The sequence below is a fragment of the Natrix helvetica genome (genome assembly GCF_964273705.1).
Source record: "Natrix helvetica genome assembly, chromosome: 3".
In the NCBI taxonomy this organism is placed as follows: domain Eukaryota; kingdom Metazoa; phylum Chordata; class Lepidosauria; order Squamata; family Natricidae; genus Natrix; species Natrix helvetica.
In genome coordinates this window covers 40904666-40922190 of record NC_138549.1, presented here as the reverse complement: position 1 = coordinate 40922190, position 17525 = coordinate 40904666, and the positions used below count along the sequence as shown (strand labels likewise).

The 17525-nt window shown below is 36.6% G+C and overlaps 1 protein-coding gene across 2 annotated transcripts in view; it reads left to right on the top strand.

The window, feature by feature from the left end:
• Positions 1 to 17525, top strand: part of DHRSX (dehydrogenase/reductase X-linked) — a 123238-nt gene that overhangs the window by 15724 nt on the left and 89989 nt on the right. For both annotated transcript variants that reach the window (XM_081946595.1, XM_081946596.1), the window contains exon 2: positions 3965 to 4072. In XM_081946595.1, coding sequence (XP_081802721.1) covers positions 3965 to 4072 — 108 coding nt within the window. The remainder of the gene's footprint in view (positions 1 to 3964; positions 4073 to 17525) is intronic.

Genomic DNA, 17525 nt, shown 5'->3' with positions numbered 1-17525 from the left:
CATCTTCAAGCTGTGGGCCCACATATATATTTATATATATATTATATATTATATATTTATATATATATATATTTATATATATATATATAAATTTGGAGTTATAAATTATATGCTTTTCTTATAAACTCTGAACTTTACAGAGTTAAAAGTGACAGAGATTATAATAATGTCTGGAAATAAGTACTGGGATCATTCCAGAAAAGGTAGCAAAACAGAGAAATTTGCTCTCTAATTTAGCCATTCAGTTATATACGACAACCATGAGTTTCATAATGTACTCTGATTAAGTGCATGTATTAAGTACTTTATTATAATAAACGGTAGGGGGTAGGAATATTTTTTTCCTGGTTGTCACAACACTCATACTCTACAACGTATGTGCTCTAGTTTATCCACTAAACTTTTCTACCCCTTGATAATATTGAACATTTATGAATGTGTAAAATTAATTTCAAATTATTACCTAATTCTCTTCATATAATGAAAAAGCACAGGGAAAGAAGCAAATTTAGGTGATTTGTGATTATAGTAATAGTTTTGCTGTTTTTCATTGTAATTTATCAAATTAAATAGAACTGCCAAATAATCAATCCGCAGATCAACCCTGAGCTATAAATCTTTTCTTCTATTACTTGTAGGTTAGCTGTATAACAGTATATTTACTATTTATCAATATTTTATATCAATAAATTCTCTGCCAACTCCAAGCTAATCATGAAAGATATTGATTAAATACTGTAAGTTATAAATGTAAGCAGTTGATTTTATTTGTAATTTAACTATATTTCTAATGGACTTATTTAAATAGACAGATGTTGTGCATTAAATGACTTTAATATATAACTCCGCCTTTCTTTTGCCTCCACAATGTATTCTTTACGCCTTAAAGCTGGCGAAGGAGTATGTAGGGTAAAAGTATTCTCTTTAGTAAATCATTGTGAAATGTGTGAATGGGAGAAAGCTTATAGTCATTCTTTTTAAAATATATGTTAAAGAACATTGATGTAAATTATGGAACATTTTATGCAACTAGAGTGGAGAAAGGTGAGTGTGATGAATATGGTACATGATAGAAATAAAGCATGTATGAAAAATCAATCTACTGTTTAGTGATTCAATATTAGGGAGTAAGATAAATATTTCTTCTTGGATGTTTAATGAATTTAAAAATAAATGCATAGAGAATTTTTTGGTAATACCAAAAATATGTTGAGTGAAGATGTGACTTTAGCATATATTATATATGATATATTATTGCCTGAAATCTTGACATACAAATTGAAATAGAAAAGTGAGTAATAGACAGTCTGTTGCAAGGGATATTGTAAACATTTTTGTTTGAAGAAACAAATTGACTGTTTCTAAGAGATTGATTCTGCCTGTGAAATTGAGTGTTCCATATGTAGGAGAAGGAACAGAGAATGAGTGGTGTGGAAGATGAAGGTGAACACCAAGAATATAGTGGCTGTATGGAGTTAATGAGTTAGTTAAAAGGGGGAATTGAAATAATAAAGACTCAGCAAATCTGTTGACCCATATAGATCACATGGCTCAGATTGTAACAGAACAGAGTAAGTACATCACTGTTTGGTTGTAGATAACATGACTCCAAATTATCATCTAACCAATCTGTTGGCTATCATAAGCCAGCTGTTCACCAAACACCCAAATGAGAAATTGGTCATCTGACTCTTCCAATAGGAAAATTCTATGGTTAAGGAACAGGCCAAAATCTGATCTACTTCCCCAACATTTCCCTGAAACCGATTGTGAATCCATGTGGTAAACTCTAAATAGTCTGTGAGACAAACTGGCTCTCTTTGTTGCCTAGCATATTTTCATGTTTATTGAGATGATGCATGGAAACACACTAGTCTAATAATCTGTATCCAATATCCTTCCGAAAGAGAAAATTTCTGAACCTGGCCCCATGTTCATTCAGCTTCTGAATTCTTTAATAAACTATCCAGAAAGGAGTACCTACTACTCACCTATGCCTCAGTACAAACAATGCCACCATTCTTTCCACTTCTCCATTGAGCATGAAGTAATCCATTTGGGTCTTTGCATTTTTGCTATATGAGTTTTTAAACCTACCATTAACTGAGAAACCTTAAGATATTCTTAAAGAGGTTTCTTTTTCACTCTTGGAAATTGATAACATTACTTTTACAAAAATATTATTTAACTACTTAAGAATTTTATTACAAGTCTAATATCCTGATTTGGACAACAGAGATATTATCCCTGCAAGCTCAATGTTAAGCACTGTCCTTCACTTTATTTGCAATAACTGATATAACATATTTGCTGTTTATCATAGCTAAGATAATAAGTTATCTGCATATGATCTACAGCTATTGCATTATAGTCCATCAAGAAGCTTCCTAATCCAAACTTCTGAGTGCCCAATTCCATGTGTTTAGACATTTCATTAATTTTTCACTGTATAAAGACTGCCAAAGTTCATATTCAAATACAAGCTCCAAAGCTACTCAAGATACCAATACAACTCACAGAATAACCCAAAGCACATATTCCAATAGAGAGAAGTTCCTTGAAGAATGAATCCGAGAACTCAGAGAACTAAACCTCTGGTCCCAGTGACCAACTCAAATTTGATCTTGAGACATTATCCTGGGACACGTATATTTGCCTTTATTCGTGAAAGTGACCGATACCTTTTCTAATATACCATTTCAGTGTAGTCAGAGGGAATAAATGGGGAACTCATAAAGTTTGCAGATGACACCAAGCCAACACTCCAGAAGATAGGCTAAAGATATAGAAGGATCTTGACAAACTTGAACATTGGGCACTATCTAATAAAATGAAATTCAATGGTGAAAAGAGCAAGGTTCTACATTTAGGCAACAAAAACGAAATGCACAGGTACAGTATAGGTGGTACCTTGCTCAACAGTAGTAACTGTGAAAGGGATCTTGGAGTCGTAGTGGACAACCATTTAAATATGAGCCAGCAGTGTGCAGCAGCTGCCAAAAAAGCCAACACAGTCCTAGGCTGCATCAATAGAGGGATAGAAGATCCCGTGAAGTGTTAATACCACTTTATAATGCCTTGGTAAGGCCACACTTGGAATACTGCATTCAGTTTTGGTCACCATGATGTAGAAAAGATGTGGAGACTCTAGAAAAGAGTGCAGAGAAGAGCAACAAACATGATTAGGGGACTGGAGACTAAAACATATGAAGAACGGTTGCAGGAACTGGGTATGTCTAGCTTAAGAGAAAGAAGGACTAGGGGAGACATGATAGCAGTGTTCCAATATCTCAGGGGTTGCCACAAAGAAGAGGGAGTCAAACTATTCTCCAAGGCACCTGAGGGTAGAACAAGAAGCAATGGGTGGAAACTAATCAAGAAGAGAAGCAACTTAGAACTGAGGAGAAATTTCCTGACAGTTAGAACAATTAATCAGTGGAACAGCTTGCCTCCAGAAGTTGTGAATGTCCCAACACTGGAAGTCTTTAAGAAGATGTTGGATAGCCATTTGTCTGAAACGGTATAGGGTTTCCTGCCTAGGCAGTTGGTTGGACTAGAAGACTTCCAACTCTGCTATTGTATTGTATTGTATTGTATTGTATTGTATTGTATTGTATTGTATTGTATTGTATTATAGTCACTGGTTTTATTTAATGTGGCATTTTGTATTAAAATCACCAAGTTAAATGGTACATTACATTATATATTCCATTATTATTTGCTGCAACAGTCAGTTTTTGGGCTATAAAATATTATTGAGAAACATTTCACAAAATAACAATTTTAATAATACTGATTTTTTCTTAACATTGTACTGCTATATAAAGTGCCCTGGGAAACAGTTGCAACTACAAGCATCATTATAATTAATGTGTGAAATGTTGGTCAGTGATACTTCTGTTTTGATGGGCAATTTTTTGTTGCAAAACAGTTCCTAACTATTTTATTTTGTCTTTTTGGACAGTTTTTCCTCTTCAAAATGGTAATGTTGCCATAGTAACTGGAGGAATTAAAGGAATTGGTTACCATACTGTGAAGAATTTGGCAAGACTTGGAATGCACGTTATAATAGGTATTACTGTTGCGTTAATATCTGTTAATTGCATGTTTTTATCCTGTTTATTAAATCCCTCCAGAAATATCTGAATAGCATTTTAAATCTAGTAATTGCCCTTAGAAGAAGATTGCTTTGTAACATATAGGCTTAAAGAAGAATATTTGACACAATTAGGAAAACATTTAAGTTATAAATATTGAACAGGTTTAAGAAGGTTGCAATTGGAGAAGAAATATAAATACAAATACAAAATGATTGTTTCATACAACTTGCTTTGCTAGTGCAAAATTCTATTAGGTAAGCAAAGAAAAATAATTGCTTGGAAAATGTAAGTTTTTCTGGTAATTACTGATGACTAGTAGACTGCCTTCAGTTTTTAAAATCAAACAACATATAGTTTGCATTTTTCAAACATTTGTGAAATAGTGATAAAATCATAAACACCTTTGTTGAAATAGCATATATTGAAAGAAATGTTTCTATTGTATATATGTGTATATATAATTAAAATATATTTTAAAAACCATATTCATACAAGGCAAGAAGTGAAATTACTATAAAATAACAAGAGTGATATCTTTATTAGGACTAATCAAATAAACCCTAAATAGTGAGTTGTCTTCTTTATCTGCAAGGCAATATCCTGAAAATAAGTATACAGTATCATACTTACAACTGGGTGAGGTGAAGTGAGCTGAATTGAGAGAGAGTGACTGGCCCAAGCTCACCCAGCTGGCTTTTATGGCTAAGGCAACACTTGAACTCATGGTTTCCTGCTTTCTAGCCTAGTGTCTTAAACATTTGACCAAACTACAAATATCACAGCCTTTGGTCCCCCCCCCCCAATTATCTCTCATATGCAAATAAGTTTTGGAGACCTCAAATGCAACTTACCTGTTTAATGTGTTAATTTGATTACCTGATTATTGTTTATATCTATTGTGAATGTACACCAAAGATATTCAAAAAATTCAAATTGACTGAAATATTTTCCTGCCATAATAGATTTATAGATAGTTATTCAAATTCTTTTGGATAACAATACATTTATCTTCACTTTTACTTTTTCAAATATAAAGTACCATGACTTGTTTTCAAAATCTTTATAGGCTCATCCAGAAAGATTTTGTTCATGATGTAATTGTGACATAAAATTCCCTACCTTTAAAATGGTGTTTGATGGAAAAAGAAAGATCTAGTGATTTTTGAAGGATTGGTTAATACATGCTGTTTTGATTCAGTAATTGTTCTAGGCTCTTTATTGTGGGAGGGCCTTGTGATTAATTCCTGTTTGGTATTAGGCCCTTTATATAAATATGGAAATTAAGAACAAGATTAGAAATTATTACAGAATAATATCTTTGTCTAATTATCTAGTTAGAAACTAATTGTGATTTTTAAAACAAAATTTATAAATTCACTTATCTGTGTTTTGACAGTTTAGTCAAGAGATAAGGTCTTAAGCATTAGAATTAAAGTAAGTATTAAGATGATTATCGAATTATTATTCCATCTTTCTCTGAAATTTTTTGTTCTTTAAGATGTTTATTTTGAAAGAAATAACAGATCTGAGAAAACATTTTTTCCTGATTTTTATCTTTACTATATAATGATAAGTTGTATCATCAAATAGACAATAAATTACATCATCTATCTTCTAAAGCTTTTGTATTTAGGCCTATATTATAGCTTGGAAAATGCTGTTTTAATCCTCTTTCCCTAGTGACACATTGTAGATTAGCAAAATAATGACATTTTACGTGCTCAAAAAATCTCAAATGACTATAGTTAAATACAAATAATATGTTAGAAAAAAGTTATACAAATATTCCCTTTGTTGTATAAAGAGTTGATATAATCATACTAGAAAGTTTCCATTGTAGAGATAACACTTCGTTATACAGTATGTTATTCATTTATTTGTTATATTGGCCAAGTGTATCAGCTCAATAGAACTGTTTGCGTTTTGTTAGTAGAAATTGCTCAAAGAAAAACAAACAGGAGGATGGAATTCTAGTAACAAAGTGCTTATTTAGTCATCAGCTAGGGAGCAAACTGAAAAAAATATTCCATCAAGGTTATTAGTGGTTTTGTGCAGCTAAAATTAAAATAATATAGGCTGTGATTACTAATCCTTTTTATAATCCTTGAAATAAAAAAAAAATCCTGCTAAAGTTCATTTATTGTGTGATAAGTGACTTGAAGGTATAATATTTTGCATTATTTTATAACAACATATCTTCATGAAAAAGTTGCTATATTTATTTTTCTGTTATTGGATTGCAAAAGGATTATAATTGATAACAATACATTTGTTAAAGAAACATGATTTCCAAACCAATTTCAAGTGTGGTTTCATTGTTAATTTTAATAACATTTCTCAATATTGAAGATAAGAATGTATACACTTATTAAAAGAAATTGAGTGAATTCAAATCAAACTGCATTAGTAAATGACCACTCATTTCTCCACACTTTGGTAGAGATTTTAGTAATTTAGTTTAAACTATACTAGTATGAAACTAAATGCACAAGAGTTTTTAATGATCAGTAATAATTATTAATGTATACTATGTAGTCTGAAATGACTATTAAGAGATTAAAGAAGACTTCAATGAATAATTCACTCTGTAGCAACTGATGGAAAAGGAGAAAGATCAGATAAAAATCTTGCATTGATGTTCCTTCCTTTAATGTACCTACTACACTATTTGGATATTATTTTTTTTCCTTTACTTAGACCGAAAAAGTGAAAAGATTTGATTTCATATCCATGACTCTTTTTAAACAGAACTGAATGGGAATGTCAATTTGCTGGCTAACTTGTTTGATCTGCATCTGTTGGTTATGATTATACTGGATGCTTGTTCTGTACAACAAACAAACAAATTGAAAGTTTTTTTAAAAGCACCATATGTCTGCTTTTTTTTTAATTTGCAGTGTAAATGGAGATCTATCATTTAATAGATGTAACTGAAAATGGATCTAATATGTAAGGATGAAAAAGATACTTCTTAAGTAAATGTGTTAAAAGAGGATTATTATTATGAGAGGCTAGCAAAATGGAAATAGGGATTGTTGCAAATTGCTTGGACAAGATCAGACTCATGGCTATATTCTATTCATGCTACATATGACAAATACTTTTTATGTAACATTGGGGGCCTGGAATTCTGGATAGTGTATATTTGCATAGAAAGAAAGCTATACTTACATCCTCTCCTGATTGGGATCCTGTATCCTAGATGATTCTGTATTCTAATTATGAAACAAATAGATGTTAATAGCATCATATCTTTATAATATAAATTATTGCATTTATTTCTATTTAATTGGTCTACTTTCCAAAGAAAGTGCAAGAGGAATAAAATTAATTAACTGAATTAAAATGATAAATCTTTAATTATATTAGCTGAAAATAATGGGAATTATAATCCATATTCAGAAAGTACTAATTTTGGAAGAACTGATAGAATTCTTCATCTGAACTAGTATTTTAGTGCAGTATTCCTTGATACCATATATACATACTGGATTCAGAAGAAACAGCAGCTTCTGAATCATACCTTTAACATCTGATGGACTATAGAAAAGATAAAGGAATTCCAAAAAATGTTTTCTTCTTCATCATTGATTGAAGAAAGATTTTTTTTGATTGTGTAAACCACAAGAAACTGGATAATCTTTAAAAACATGATTTCACCATGATTTCACTTAGTAGACCTCATCTACTAAGAGTTAAGATCTACCCCCAGAAACTTTGTAAATTCATGCATACCTTTTAGATCATATTTGGACTGGTTTGAAACTTTAACTGCCAACCCGAAAACAGTTCTTATCAATGGACTTTAGCTTTAGTCCAGAAATAAGATTATAAAAAATAAAAAATGGTTTGATTGAATATTTAAAGGCTTAGTATAATACCTTTTTAATATAAAGAAAGATGTGACATTGAAGGAGTCCTGGACAAATTAATTCAATCAGTTAGGATGAAAGATACATTCCTTTTTCGGCATATAACTAAAGGACTAGGAAAACCACTCCCTCAATTAACTAAATACCAATTCATGCTTGGGAGGAATAATTTAGAGGGTTGTAACAGATTCAGTTTGAGATTTGAATGAGAGTCAGATTAATCTGGACCCAACTCCTTATTTGCCTCCTGTTACAATACTATACAATCTATATTGGCTTGATCCCTCAAGGTTAAAATGCTCCCAGTGTTCTCCCTGAAATAATTAAAAATAATTCTAGTTGGTGAGCACCCGTATTAGGATCCCTGAGCAAACCCCATTCCTTAGTAGCAACTGAAAATGTTACCTAGTTTGGTAATGAAATGACTGCAAGAAAGCAACCAAACTCAGAAACCATAAAGGATTCTTCATGAAGCTAAAATATTTTTGGACACATTTTGTGAAGGCAGGGGAAGAAGTTAAAGTACTGGCAAAATGGAATCCACCGGATTACAAAATCATAAGTGACTGAACAACAGTTACAGTAAACGAATTCTCCGATATCTTCATCCATTTCAGTACATAATGCCATTTAGTACATTTGCTTTTAATCATTTAGCACAATTTAGCTTTTAGTTTTAGACCTGCTGAATCAAGAGACCCTGTGTACGTTACAACACATTAAAGATGTGCAAACAATAATAATGGAATATAATAAATCAAGCCTCGCTATTACCTTTTGTAGACACTAATTACATTTAATTGGGTTGAAAAGTCTTATTTAGTACAAAAAAATGAAACACTCAAAATCTGTGCTTGCTTTCATAAATTATCCTTCAATGCTAACAGGAGCTTTATGAACAATATATCATAAACCTAATGACTCTTCATCTTTCAGGAGCTTTTTAAAAAATAAATCTTATATTGAATGCTTTTGTTTACTGTGTAAGACTTTCTATCAAGAGATGCTATATTTATCTCCCAGTTTTTCCTCTATGATGAGTAGAGCTGGCAGTCAGGGAGCTTGGGAACCAAAAGGCCAGCTGCCATCAATAGCCCAGTTGGAGAAAGAATGGAAAATAAGCTATTACAACCAAAGGGCAGAATAAGTCTCTCTCCCCGCCTCTCTCTCCCCCTCTCCCTCTCCCTCTCCCTCCCCCTCCCCCTCCCCCTCCCCCTCCCCCCTTCTCTCTTCCCCCTGCTCCCTCTCCTCAATCCATTCCTGGCTCCCAGTTTTTCTCCTGCTTGTCACATTTAAACTTGTGAATGGCAAGGATCCAGGTTATTTGCTAGGCTGCATCTCATTGGGGGTATTTGCCTCCACCACCAAATAGGTATTTGTGCACAGATTCCAGGTCCCTTGCTTAAATATGGATATCTAATGGGGCCTAGAATGCACATCCTTTCTAAAGCACTCTTTTAGCCTTCTGGAAGGACATAAAGAACAGGTTCTTTCCGCAGGGATCGGGTTAAGTAAGGTGGGAACCTCTGTTCCTTTGTTGGAACAGTTTTTGTTTCATAGTTTCCACTTTTTCGTGACTTTACTATTGTGAGCTATCTAGTTGTCTTATAGATGGATAGCTGTATAAATATTTAAATAAATAAACACACTTATATTTTCTACCACCCCACACAGTTCTTAGATTCCATAAAAGCAGATTTTTTTTCATATTTTATATTGCACTAAACCTTACTTACCTGTCTCTGACTTTGAGGTGCCCTGGAAAATTTCTTTAAGTTGCCTATGTTTAATACTGGCACAGAGTTTGGTTGGTTGGTTAGCAAATTTATCACAAGGAAAAATGTACTGAAATATGTAAAGCATTATATGGAAATTTAGGCAACAGCAGAACCTTCCTGAAGCTAGGATTGGAGCTGCTGGAGAGAAGGAGGGGGTGAGTCACAAGACAAAGACACTGAGGTGGGGGCCCTTAAACTCCATATCATTTGAACCTTCCTGAAGCTAGGATTGGAGCTGCTGGAGAGAAGGAGGGGGTGAGTCACAAGACACTGAGGTGGGGGCCCGCGCGCCTAACGGCGCGCGAATCATATATCTATAAACCAAAATAGCAATAATACATTCTGAATTAGTGTGTTTGAGATTGTGATTTTATTTATTTCAAAATGACTGGCTTAGTTCAATGTAATAGCTGTTTTGCACCTGTCTTTCGCAGTACTCTTTTCAAATTTGGATACTGTCCCCTTTGTAAACAAATTACGAGTCTACATAGGCAGATTACCTATCTAGAATCTGTAATCTGTGCTCTCCAAGCAGAAACTAGGTGTCTACGTCAGCCATTCCACTCTACGGTGAAGCCACACTATCAGCCCCCTCTACCACAAAGATCTTGCAGGAGAAGAGCTGTCTGGACAACTGTGGGATCTGGCAGGTTGAGAGCTGTGAACCATAAACCCAAAGCTTTTGCTGTGACCCAGCAAAACAGATATAGTGCCCTTGCTGACCTTAATGGGGACACTAAAGAGATAGGTCAAGGCAGTTGTGATAATGATGACTCAAATAAGCAGGGGATCGTGGTCCAAAACGAAGAACTTTCTTCGGAAAGGCGAAAAGGGGAACCAGGTATCACACATCAGTCGCAGAAGAAGATCAAGGTATGTAAAAAGAGAAGTCACCTTCTGGTTGGTGATTCAATCGTAAGAGATGTTAATTTAGGAGAGGATACGGAGGTTTTAAAAGAGGTCAGGTGTCTGCCAGGTGCTACTGCCAGCAGAGACAAGAGGCGTATTCTTAAGATAGTCAAGAATGCAAGTAAGGACTGTGACGTTGATGCTATTATACATCTTGGCACTAATGATCTATCCCAGAAAGATGTACTTTCTGTGCAGAATGATTTCCAGAACTTGGGGTATGAACTTAATAGTATAGGTTGTAGGCTTATCTTTTCAGAGGTTTTACCTGTATATAAGGAACAAAAAGGGAAGGGCCAGCGTGTAGCAGAGTTTAATGTTTGGCTAAAGGAGTGGTGTAAAAGGGAAGGCTTTGGTTTTATTAGTCATGAAGCCTGTAGCTGGTCCAATGAAAAACTGTACAAAAGAGATGGGTTGCACCCATCCAAGAAAGGAACTGAGTTACTTGGCATTAAATTCACAGATTTTCTTGATAAACATTTAAACTGAAGAGCGGGGACAGAGAATTAATAGATACAGAACATCTCTGTCCCCAGCAAACTAAAATTCATAGGGTTATAAATGCATGTAACATAGATGTGTGTGTGGGTAAGATTATCACTCCTGCTGTCAAGCAAAACCAAGCATGTAATAGTGATTGTCATACCATGTGCATGAATCACACAAGTGGCAAGAAAATAGGGGCAGTCAGGAATAATACAGGTTATGTAGACAGTAAACACAAGGTCAATCAAAATGGACTCAAATGTCTATATACCAATGCACAGAGTATGAGGAATAAACAGGGAGAATTAGAAATTCAAGTAAAAGAGGGCAGATATGATATTATTGCCATTACAGAAACTTGGTGGGATGAAACTGACAAATGGAACATACAGCTAGAAGGATTTAAATTATTTAAAAGAAATAGACCAAATAAAAGAGGAGGTGGAGTTGCACTATATATAAGAAATAACTACGTCTCTACAGAAATAGAGCACAACAATAATGAGAACTATCTTGAATGCATTTGGGTCAATATTAAAGGTTGTGGGGGAAATGACATTGCCATAGGTCTATACTACAGGCCACCCAACCAAGCAGAGGAAGAAGATGAACTTTTTGCTAGTCAGCTAACTAAGGTATGTAGGAAGCACACCACAATAGTAATGGGAGATTTTAACTACCCTGACATCAACTGGGAAACAAACTCTGCACCAAGTGGAAGATCCAACAGGTTCCTAACAAACCTAGCAGACAACTTTGTTTTCCAAAAAGTAGAGAAGGAAACAAGGGGGTCAGCCATACTGGACTTAATTCTCACTAACAGAGAGGAAATGATAGAAGGTGTTGAAGCCATAGGAACCCTGGGGGCAAGTGACCATGCAATATTGGAATTCAACATTATCCAAACACAAGTAGTAGAACAAAGTCAAACTAGAGTCTTGGACTTTAAGAAAGCTAATTTCAATAAACTTAGAGAGAGCTTGGGAAAAATTCCATGGATGAGAATCCTCGAGGGGAAAACAACTCAAGAAGCTTGGGAAATTTTGAAAAATGAGATTAGAAAAGCCCAGTCTAACACAATACCAATGAAGAAGAAAAACAACAGCTCCCAAAAGAAACCAGCATGGCTGCATAAACAACTATCTGACAAACTGAAAGACAAAAAAAGTAAGTATAAAAAGTGGAAGGAGGGGGACATAACTAAGGCAGAATATCAGCAAATAGCCCGAGCCTGTAAAGATGAAGTGAGGAAAGCTAAGGCTCACAATGAAGAAAGGCTTGCCACAAAAGTAAAAATTAACAAAAAAAGCTTCTTCCAACATGTTAAAAACAAGAAAAAAGTTAAGGAAACAATTGGTCCATTGCTAGGAGAAAGTGGCAAGAAGGTGACAAGCAACAGGGAGAAAGCAGAACTATTTAACTCATGTTTTGCATCTGTCTTTACACAAAGGGATAAAACAGTCCAACCTATCAAAAGCAGCACCACAAAATTAGGAACACAAATTGAAATAGGGAAGAAAATGGTAAGTGAGCACCTGTCTACCCTAGACGAGTTCAAATCACCAGGACCGGATGGATTACATCCCAGAGTTCTGAAGGAACTAGCAGACGAGATCTCAGAACCACTGAATTATATCTTTCAGAGATCCTGGAACACCGGGGAACTACCAGAGGACTGGAAAAGAGCTGATGTGGTTCCCATCTTCAAAAAAGGGAAAAAATTAGATCCAGGAAACTACAGACCTATCAGCCTAACCTCAATACCAGGAAAGATTCTGGAAAAAATAATCAAGCAACGAATTTGCGAACACCTAGAAGCAAACAAAGTAATAGCCAAAAGCCAACATGGATTTGTCAAAAACAGATCATGCCAGACTAATCTTATTGCATTCTTTGATAATGTGACAAAATTAGTGGACCAGAGGAATGCCGTTGATATAGTTTACTTGGATTTCAGTAAGGCTTTTGATAAGGTAGACCATAACCTACTACAAGATAAAGTAGAAGAATGTGGGTTAGACAGCATCACCACCAGATGGATTGGTAACTGGCTGACCAACCGCACTCAACGTGTAGTTCTCAATGGAACTGCATCTACATGGAGGGAAGTATGCAGTGGAGTACCCCAAGGCTCTGTTTTAGGCCCAGTACTCTTCAACATCTTCATCAATGATTTGGATGAGGGAATAAATGGGGAACTCATCAAATTTGCAGATGATACCAAGCTGGCAGGAATAGCCAACACTCCAGAAGATAGGCTTAAGATACAGAAGGATCTTGACAAACTTGAACATTGGGCACTATCTAATAAAATGAAATTCAATGGTGAAAAGAGTAAGGTTCTACATTTAGGCAACAAAAACGGAATGCACAGGTACAGTATAGGTGATACCTTACTCAGTAGTAGTAACTGTGAAAGGGATCTTGGAGTCCTAGTGGACAACCATTTAAATATGAGCCAGCAGTGTGCAGCAGCTGCCAAAAAAGCCAACACAGTTCTAGGCTGCATCAACAGAGGGATAGAATCAAGATCACGTGAAGTGTTAATACCACTTTATAATGCCTTGGTAAGGCCACACTTGGAATACTGCATTCAGTTCTGGTCGCCACGATGTAAAAAAAGATGTGGAGACTCTAGAAAGAGTGCAGAGAAGAGCAACAAAGATGATTAGGGGACTGGAGACTAAAACATATGAAGAACGGTTGCAGGAACTGGGTATGTTTAGCTTAAGAGAAAGAAGGACTAGGGGAGACATGATAGCATTATTCCAATATCTCAGAGGTTGCCACAAAGAAGAGGGAGTCAAACTATTCTCCAAAGCACCTGAGGGTAGAACAAGAAGCAATGGGTGGAAACTAATCAAGGAGAGAAGCAACTTAGAAATGAGGAGAAATTTCCTGACAGTGAGAACAATTAATCAGTGGAACAGCTTGCCTCCAGAAGTTGTGAATGCCCCAACACTGGAAGTCTTTAAGAAGATGTTGGATAGCTATTTGTCTGAAACGGTATAGGGTTTCCTGCCTAGGCAGGGGGTTGGACTAGAAGACCTCCAAGGTCCCTTCCAACTCTACTATTGTATTGTATTGTATTGTAATTCTGATTAATATAGTTTTAAATATATAGTTTTAAATGTTAATCTTTAATGCAAAAATATATTTACATGATAAAATATGCATTTTATTTATAAAATGTATTAGTATACAGTATAGCAAGCTGAATGTAATGAATATCTGAAGAAAAGAATGGTATTCCATTTAATAGCAAAATAATTCATGAATCCTTATTTCTCCACTTTTCAACTTAAAAGCAGGACAGACAATGTAGATGTTTTTGAAATTCAGCTATGGAGTAGTGTCTTGAATGTGCTTTCTATTCTTCATTCTAACATTTATGTCTTTATGGTATCTATCACGTTTATGGTTTTAATTACTTTGCAAATAATGGAGAAACTGGCAGATTAAATTAAGATGAAAAATTATACTTTTGATATTTTTATTGTTCTTCATATCATCAAAATATGCTATTGTTATAATTCATTTCTTTCTACATTCCCTTATAAGTGGTTCTGATTAAGCTAGAATTCTGTTTTGTTTGCCTGAATATGAATCTTTGTACTTTTGAAATATATTGAACATGAACTATTCAATTTTTGCTTCCAGATTTCAATTTTCCAGGGAGATGTTCCACTTTTATTACTATTTCTTTGTCAGTTTTTTTCTGCTGTTCCTGAAAATGTATATACAGGTTGAGCAAGAATTTTAATATAAGTTGTATATATTTATGCAAACATTTATTTAGGTAACTTTATTTTTTTGCAAATAATGCACCACAATACTTACTTATGCCCACCCTTGTTGTATAATGCCATGGGCAACAATTAGTCTATGACAGTTTTGATCAGGCATCATTGAACTGCATCTGTTGTTTTTTAGTAGTGGTGCAATATTTTTTCTTCTTTGAGTCTCTCTCTTTTCTCAGTTTGTATGCCAACCATCTGCCTGGTAATTCTGTTTAGCACCCCTAATTTATGGCCTAATTCCTCTCTTTCCATTAACCCAATTTTGTGTTTAATCGTATCCATTCTTACTTTAATGTTCTTTTGTGGGGAGTTTTGTAGTTATTTTTCAAGACCATTGTCAAGTCCTTTAAGTGTTTGTTTTATATTTCTCTTCCTTGTAGAGTCAATTATCAGGCCTCTGGTATAGGCCTTCATTGTGTCCCAGAGGTTCTGCATTGATGTCTCCTCTTTTCTGTTTTCTTTAAACAAAAAGGCCAATTCCTTTTTCATTTTCTGTACAAAGTCTTTCTCTTTTAATATAGTGTTGTTTAATGTCCACCTAGATCTTTTTCTTTGTCCTTTCCATTTAATTATCATTGGGTTGTGGTCTGCCCAAGTACTTGTTTCAATCCCAATTTTCTGTATGTTATAGGCTGATTCAGTCGCTACCCATATCATATCGATTCCAGAATAAGATAAATGTCTGTTTGAATAAAAAGTATATTGTTTTAGTAGGATTTCTCTCTCTCCAAACATCCTTTAAACCTGTCTCATCAATCATTTAAAAAAAGATTTAGGGAGTATCTTTCTATTTGACTGTTGTTTTTTGTGAGTAATAGTCCATATTCTTATCTACAATTCCATTGAAATCTCCCATCATACAAATATTTAAGTAATCCAAATCCATTATTTTCCTGTCTAATTTTCTGTAGAATTCATCTTGCTTATCATTAGGTGCATAGATTGCTATTAGGAGCATTTTCTTATTATTGTCCATAATTTCCACCATCAAAATTCTTCCATCGTCATCTGTATAAATTTGTTCCACTGGGATTGTATCTTTAATATAAAGGATCATTCTTCTTTTCTTACAGGTTGCCAATGAAGTAAACGTTTTCCCCAGCTTTTGTTGCCTTAATAAGTATTCATGTTGCTTTTGAATATGCACTTCTTATAGACAAATTATATCCAATTTTAATTTCCCTAGTTTGTGAAATATTTTCTTTCTTTTATTTGCTGAATTTTGTCCATTTATGTTAATTGAGATCATTTTCTTCTCTTCCATATTCCAGCGATGGCGAACCTTTTTTGGCTCGCGTGCCACAAGTGGGGGGAGCGCGGGGGGGTCGTGTGAGGGCGTGCCGCACCCATAATGCAACGCGCCCCCAGTGCGCATGTGCGCACAACGCGCCCATTTTTGCATGATTTTTTCGCCTTCCCCAGGCTCCAGAGGCTTTATAGGAGCCTGGGGAGGGCGAAAAGAGCCTCCCCCACCCCCCCCGGTGAGGGGCTGGTCCTGTGAACGGCGGCAGCAGCGGCGACAATAGTCGCAACTCGGCTGCCTGCCGCCTTTCCCCTCCTTTGTCTCCCAGCCGGGGTGGCCCGCCGGCAAGTTACGACTATTGTCGCCGCTGCTGCCGCCGTTCACAGGACCAGCCTCTCACCCTCTTCCTCCAGTCGGCAGGCTCCGACTCGTTCGCTGCCTGCCGGGCCCCGGCGCCGCGTTCGAGCGTTCCGTGAAGCCTCCGGGGGGGGCGGGGGAGGCTCTTTTCGCCCTCCCCAGGCTCCTATAAAGCCTCTGGAGCCTGGGGAAGGCGAAAAAATCATGCAAAGCCCCCTTCGCTTTCCCCGCCCCCGCCCCATTTCGCCTTAATCCTTGCGATGGCGCGGCTAGAGGAGGAGGAGGAGGAGGCGGGGGCGGCGCGGCTGAAGCCTGACGGACTTCACTTCGGCCGAGCCCGTCCTAGCGGCGGTGGCGGCGGCGGCGGCAGCGATGGGAAGGCCGGGCGCAAGGACGCCGAGCCTGAGGCGCCGCGCGGTGGAGGCGATCCGGGCCCGGGCGATGGAGATGCACGTCTCGTGCCTGTTCAGGGACCGTCCCGAGGCTTCCCTGAAGCCTTCAGAGCGCTTAAAACGACCATCCGAGCAACCCGGAAGTCACTTCCGGGTTGCTCGGAGGTTGGTTTTAAGTGTTCCGAAGGCTTCAGGGAAGCCTCGGGACGTTCCCTGAAGCCTCTGGGGGGGGGGCGGGGGAGGCTCTTTTCTCCCTCCCCAGACTCCAGAGGCTTTATAGGAGCCTGGGGAAGGCGAAAAATAGCTTTTAAAAAGGTGAACTCAGCTGGCCAGCGCGCGCATGCGCGCTGGCCAGCTGACAGCGTAGCGCCTCGCGTGCCCTGACAAATGGCTCCGCGTGCCACTGGTGGCACGCGTGCCATAGGTTCGCCATCACGGCTCTAGGTTCTCGTAGATCTCTAATATCCACGCCACCTACAGCACCTTCTACTATCTCGATCCCGCCTACTGCTCCTTCTTCTTTTCCAGTTGAAGCTGAAGACACCGCTCATGATTCTGTCACCGATTCTTTATGTCCTGTCTCTTCAG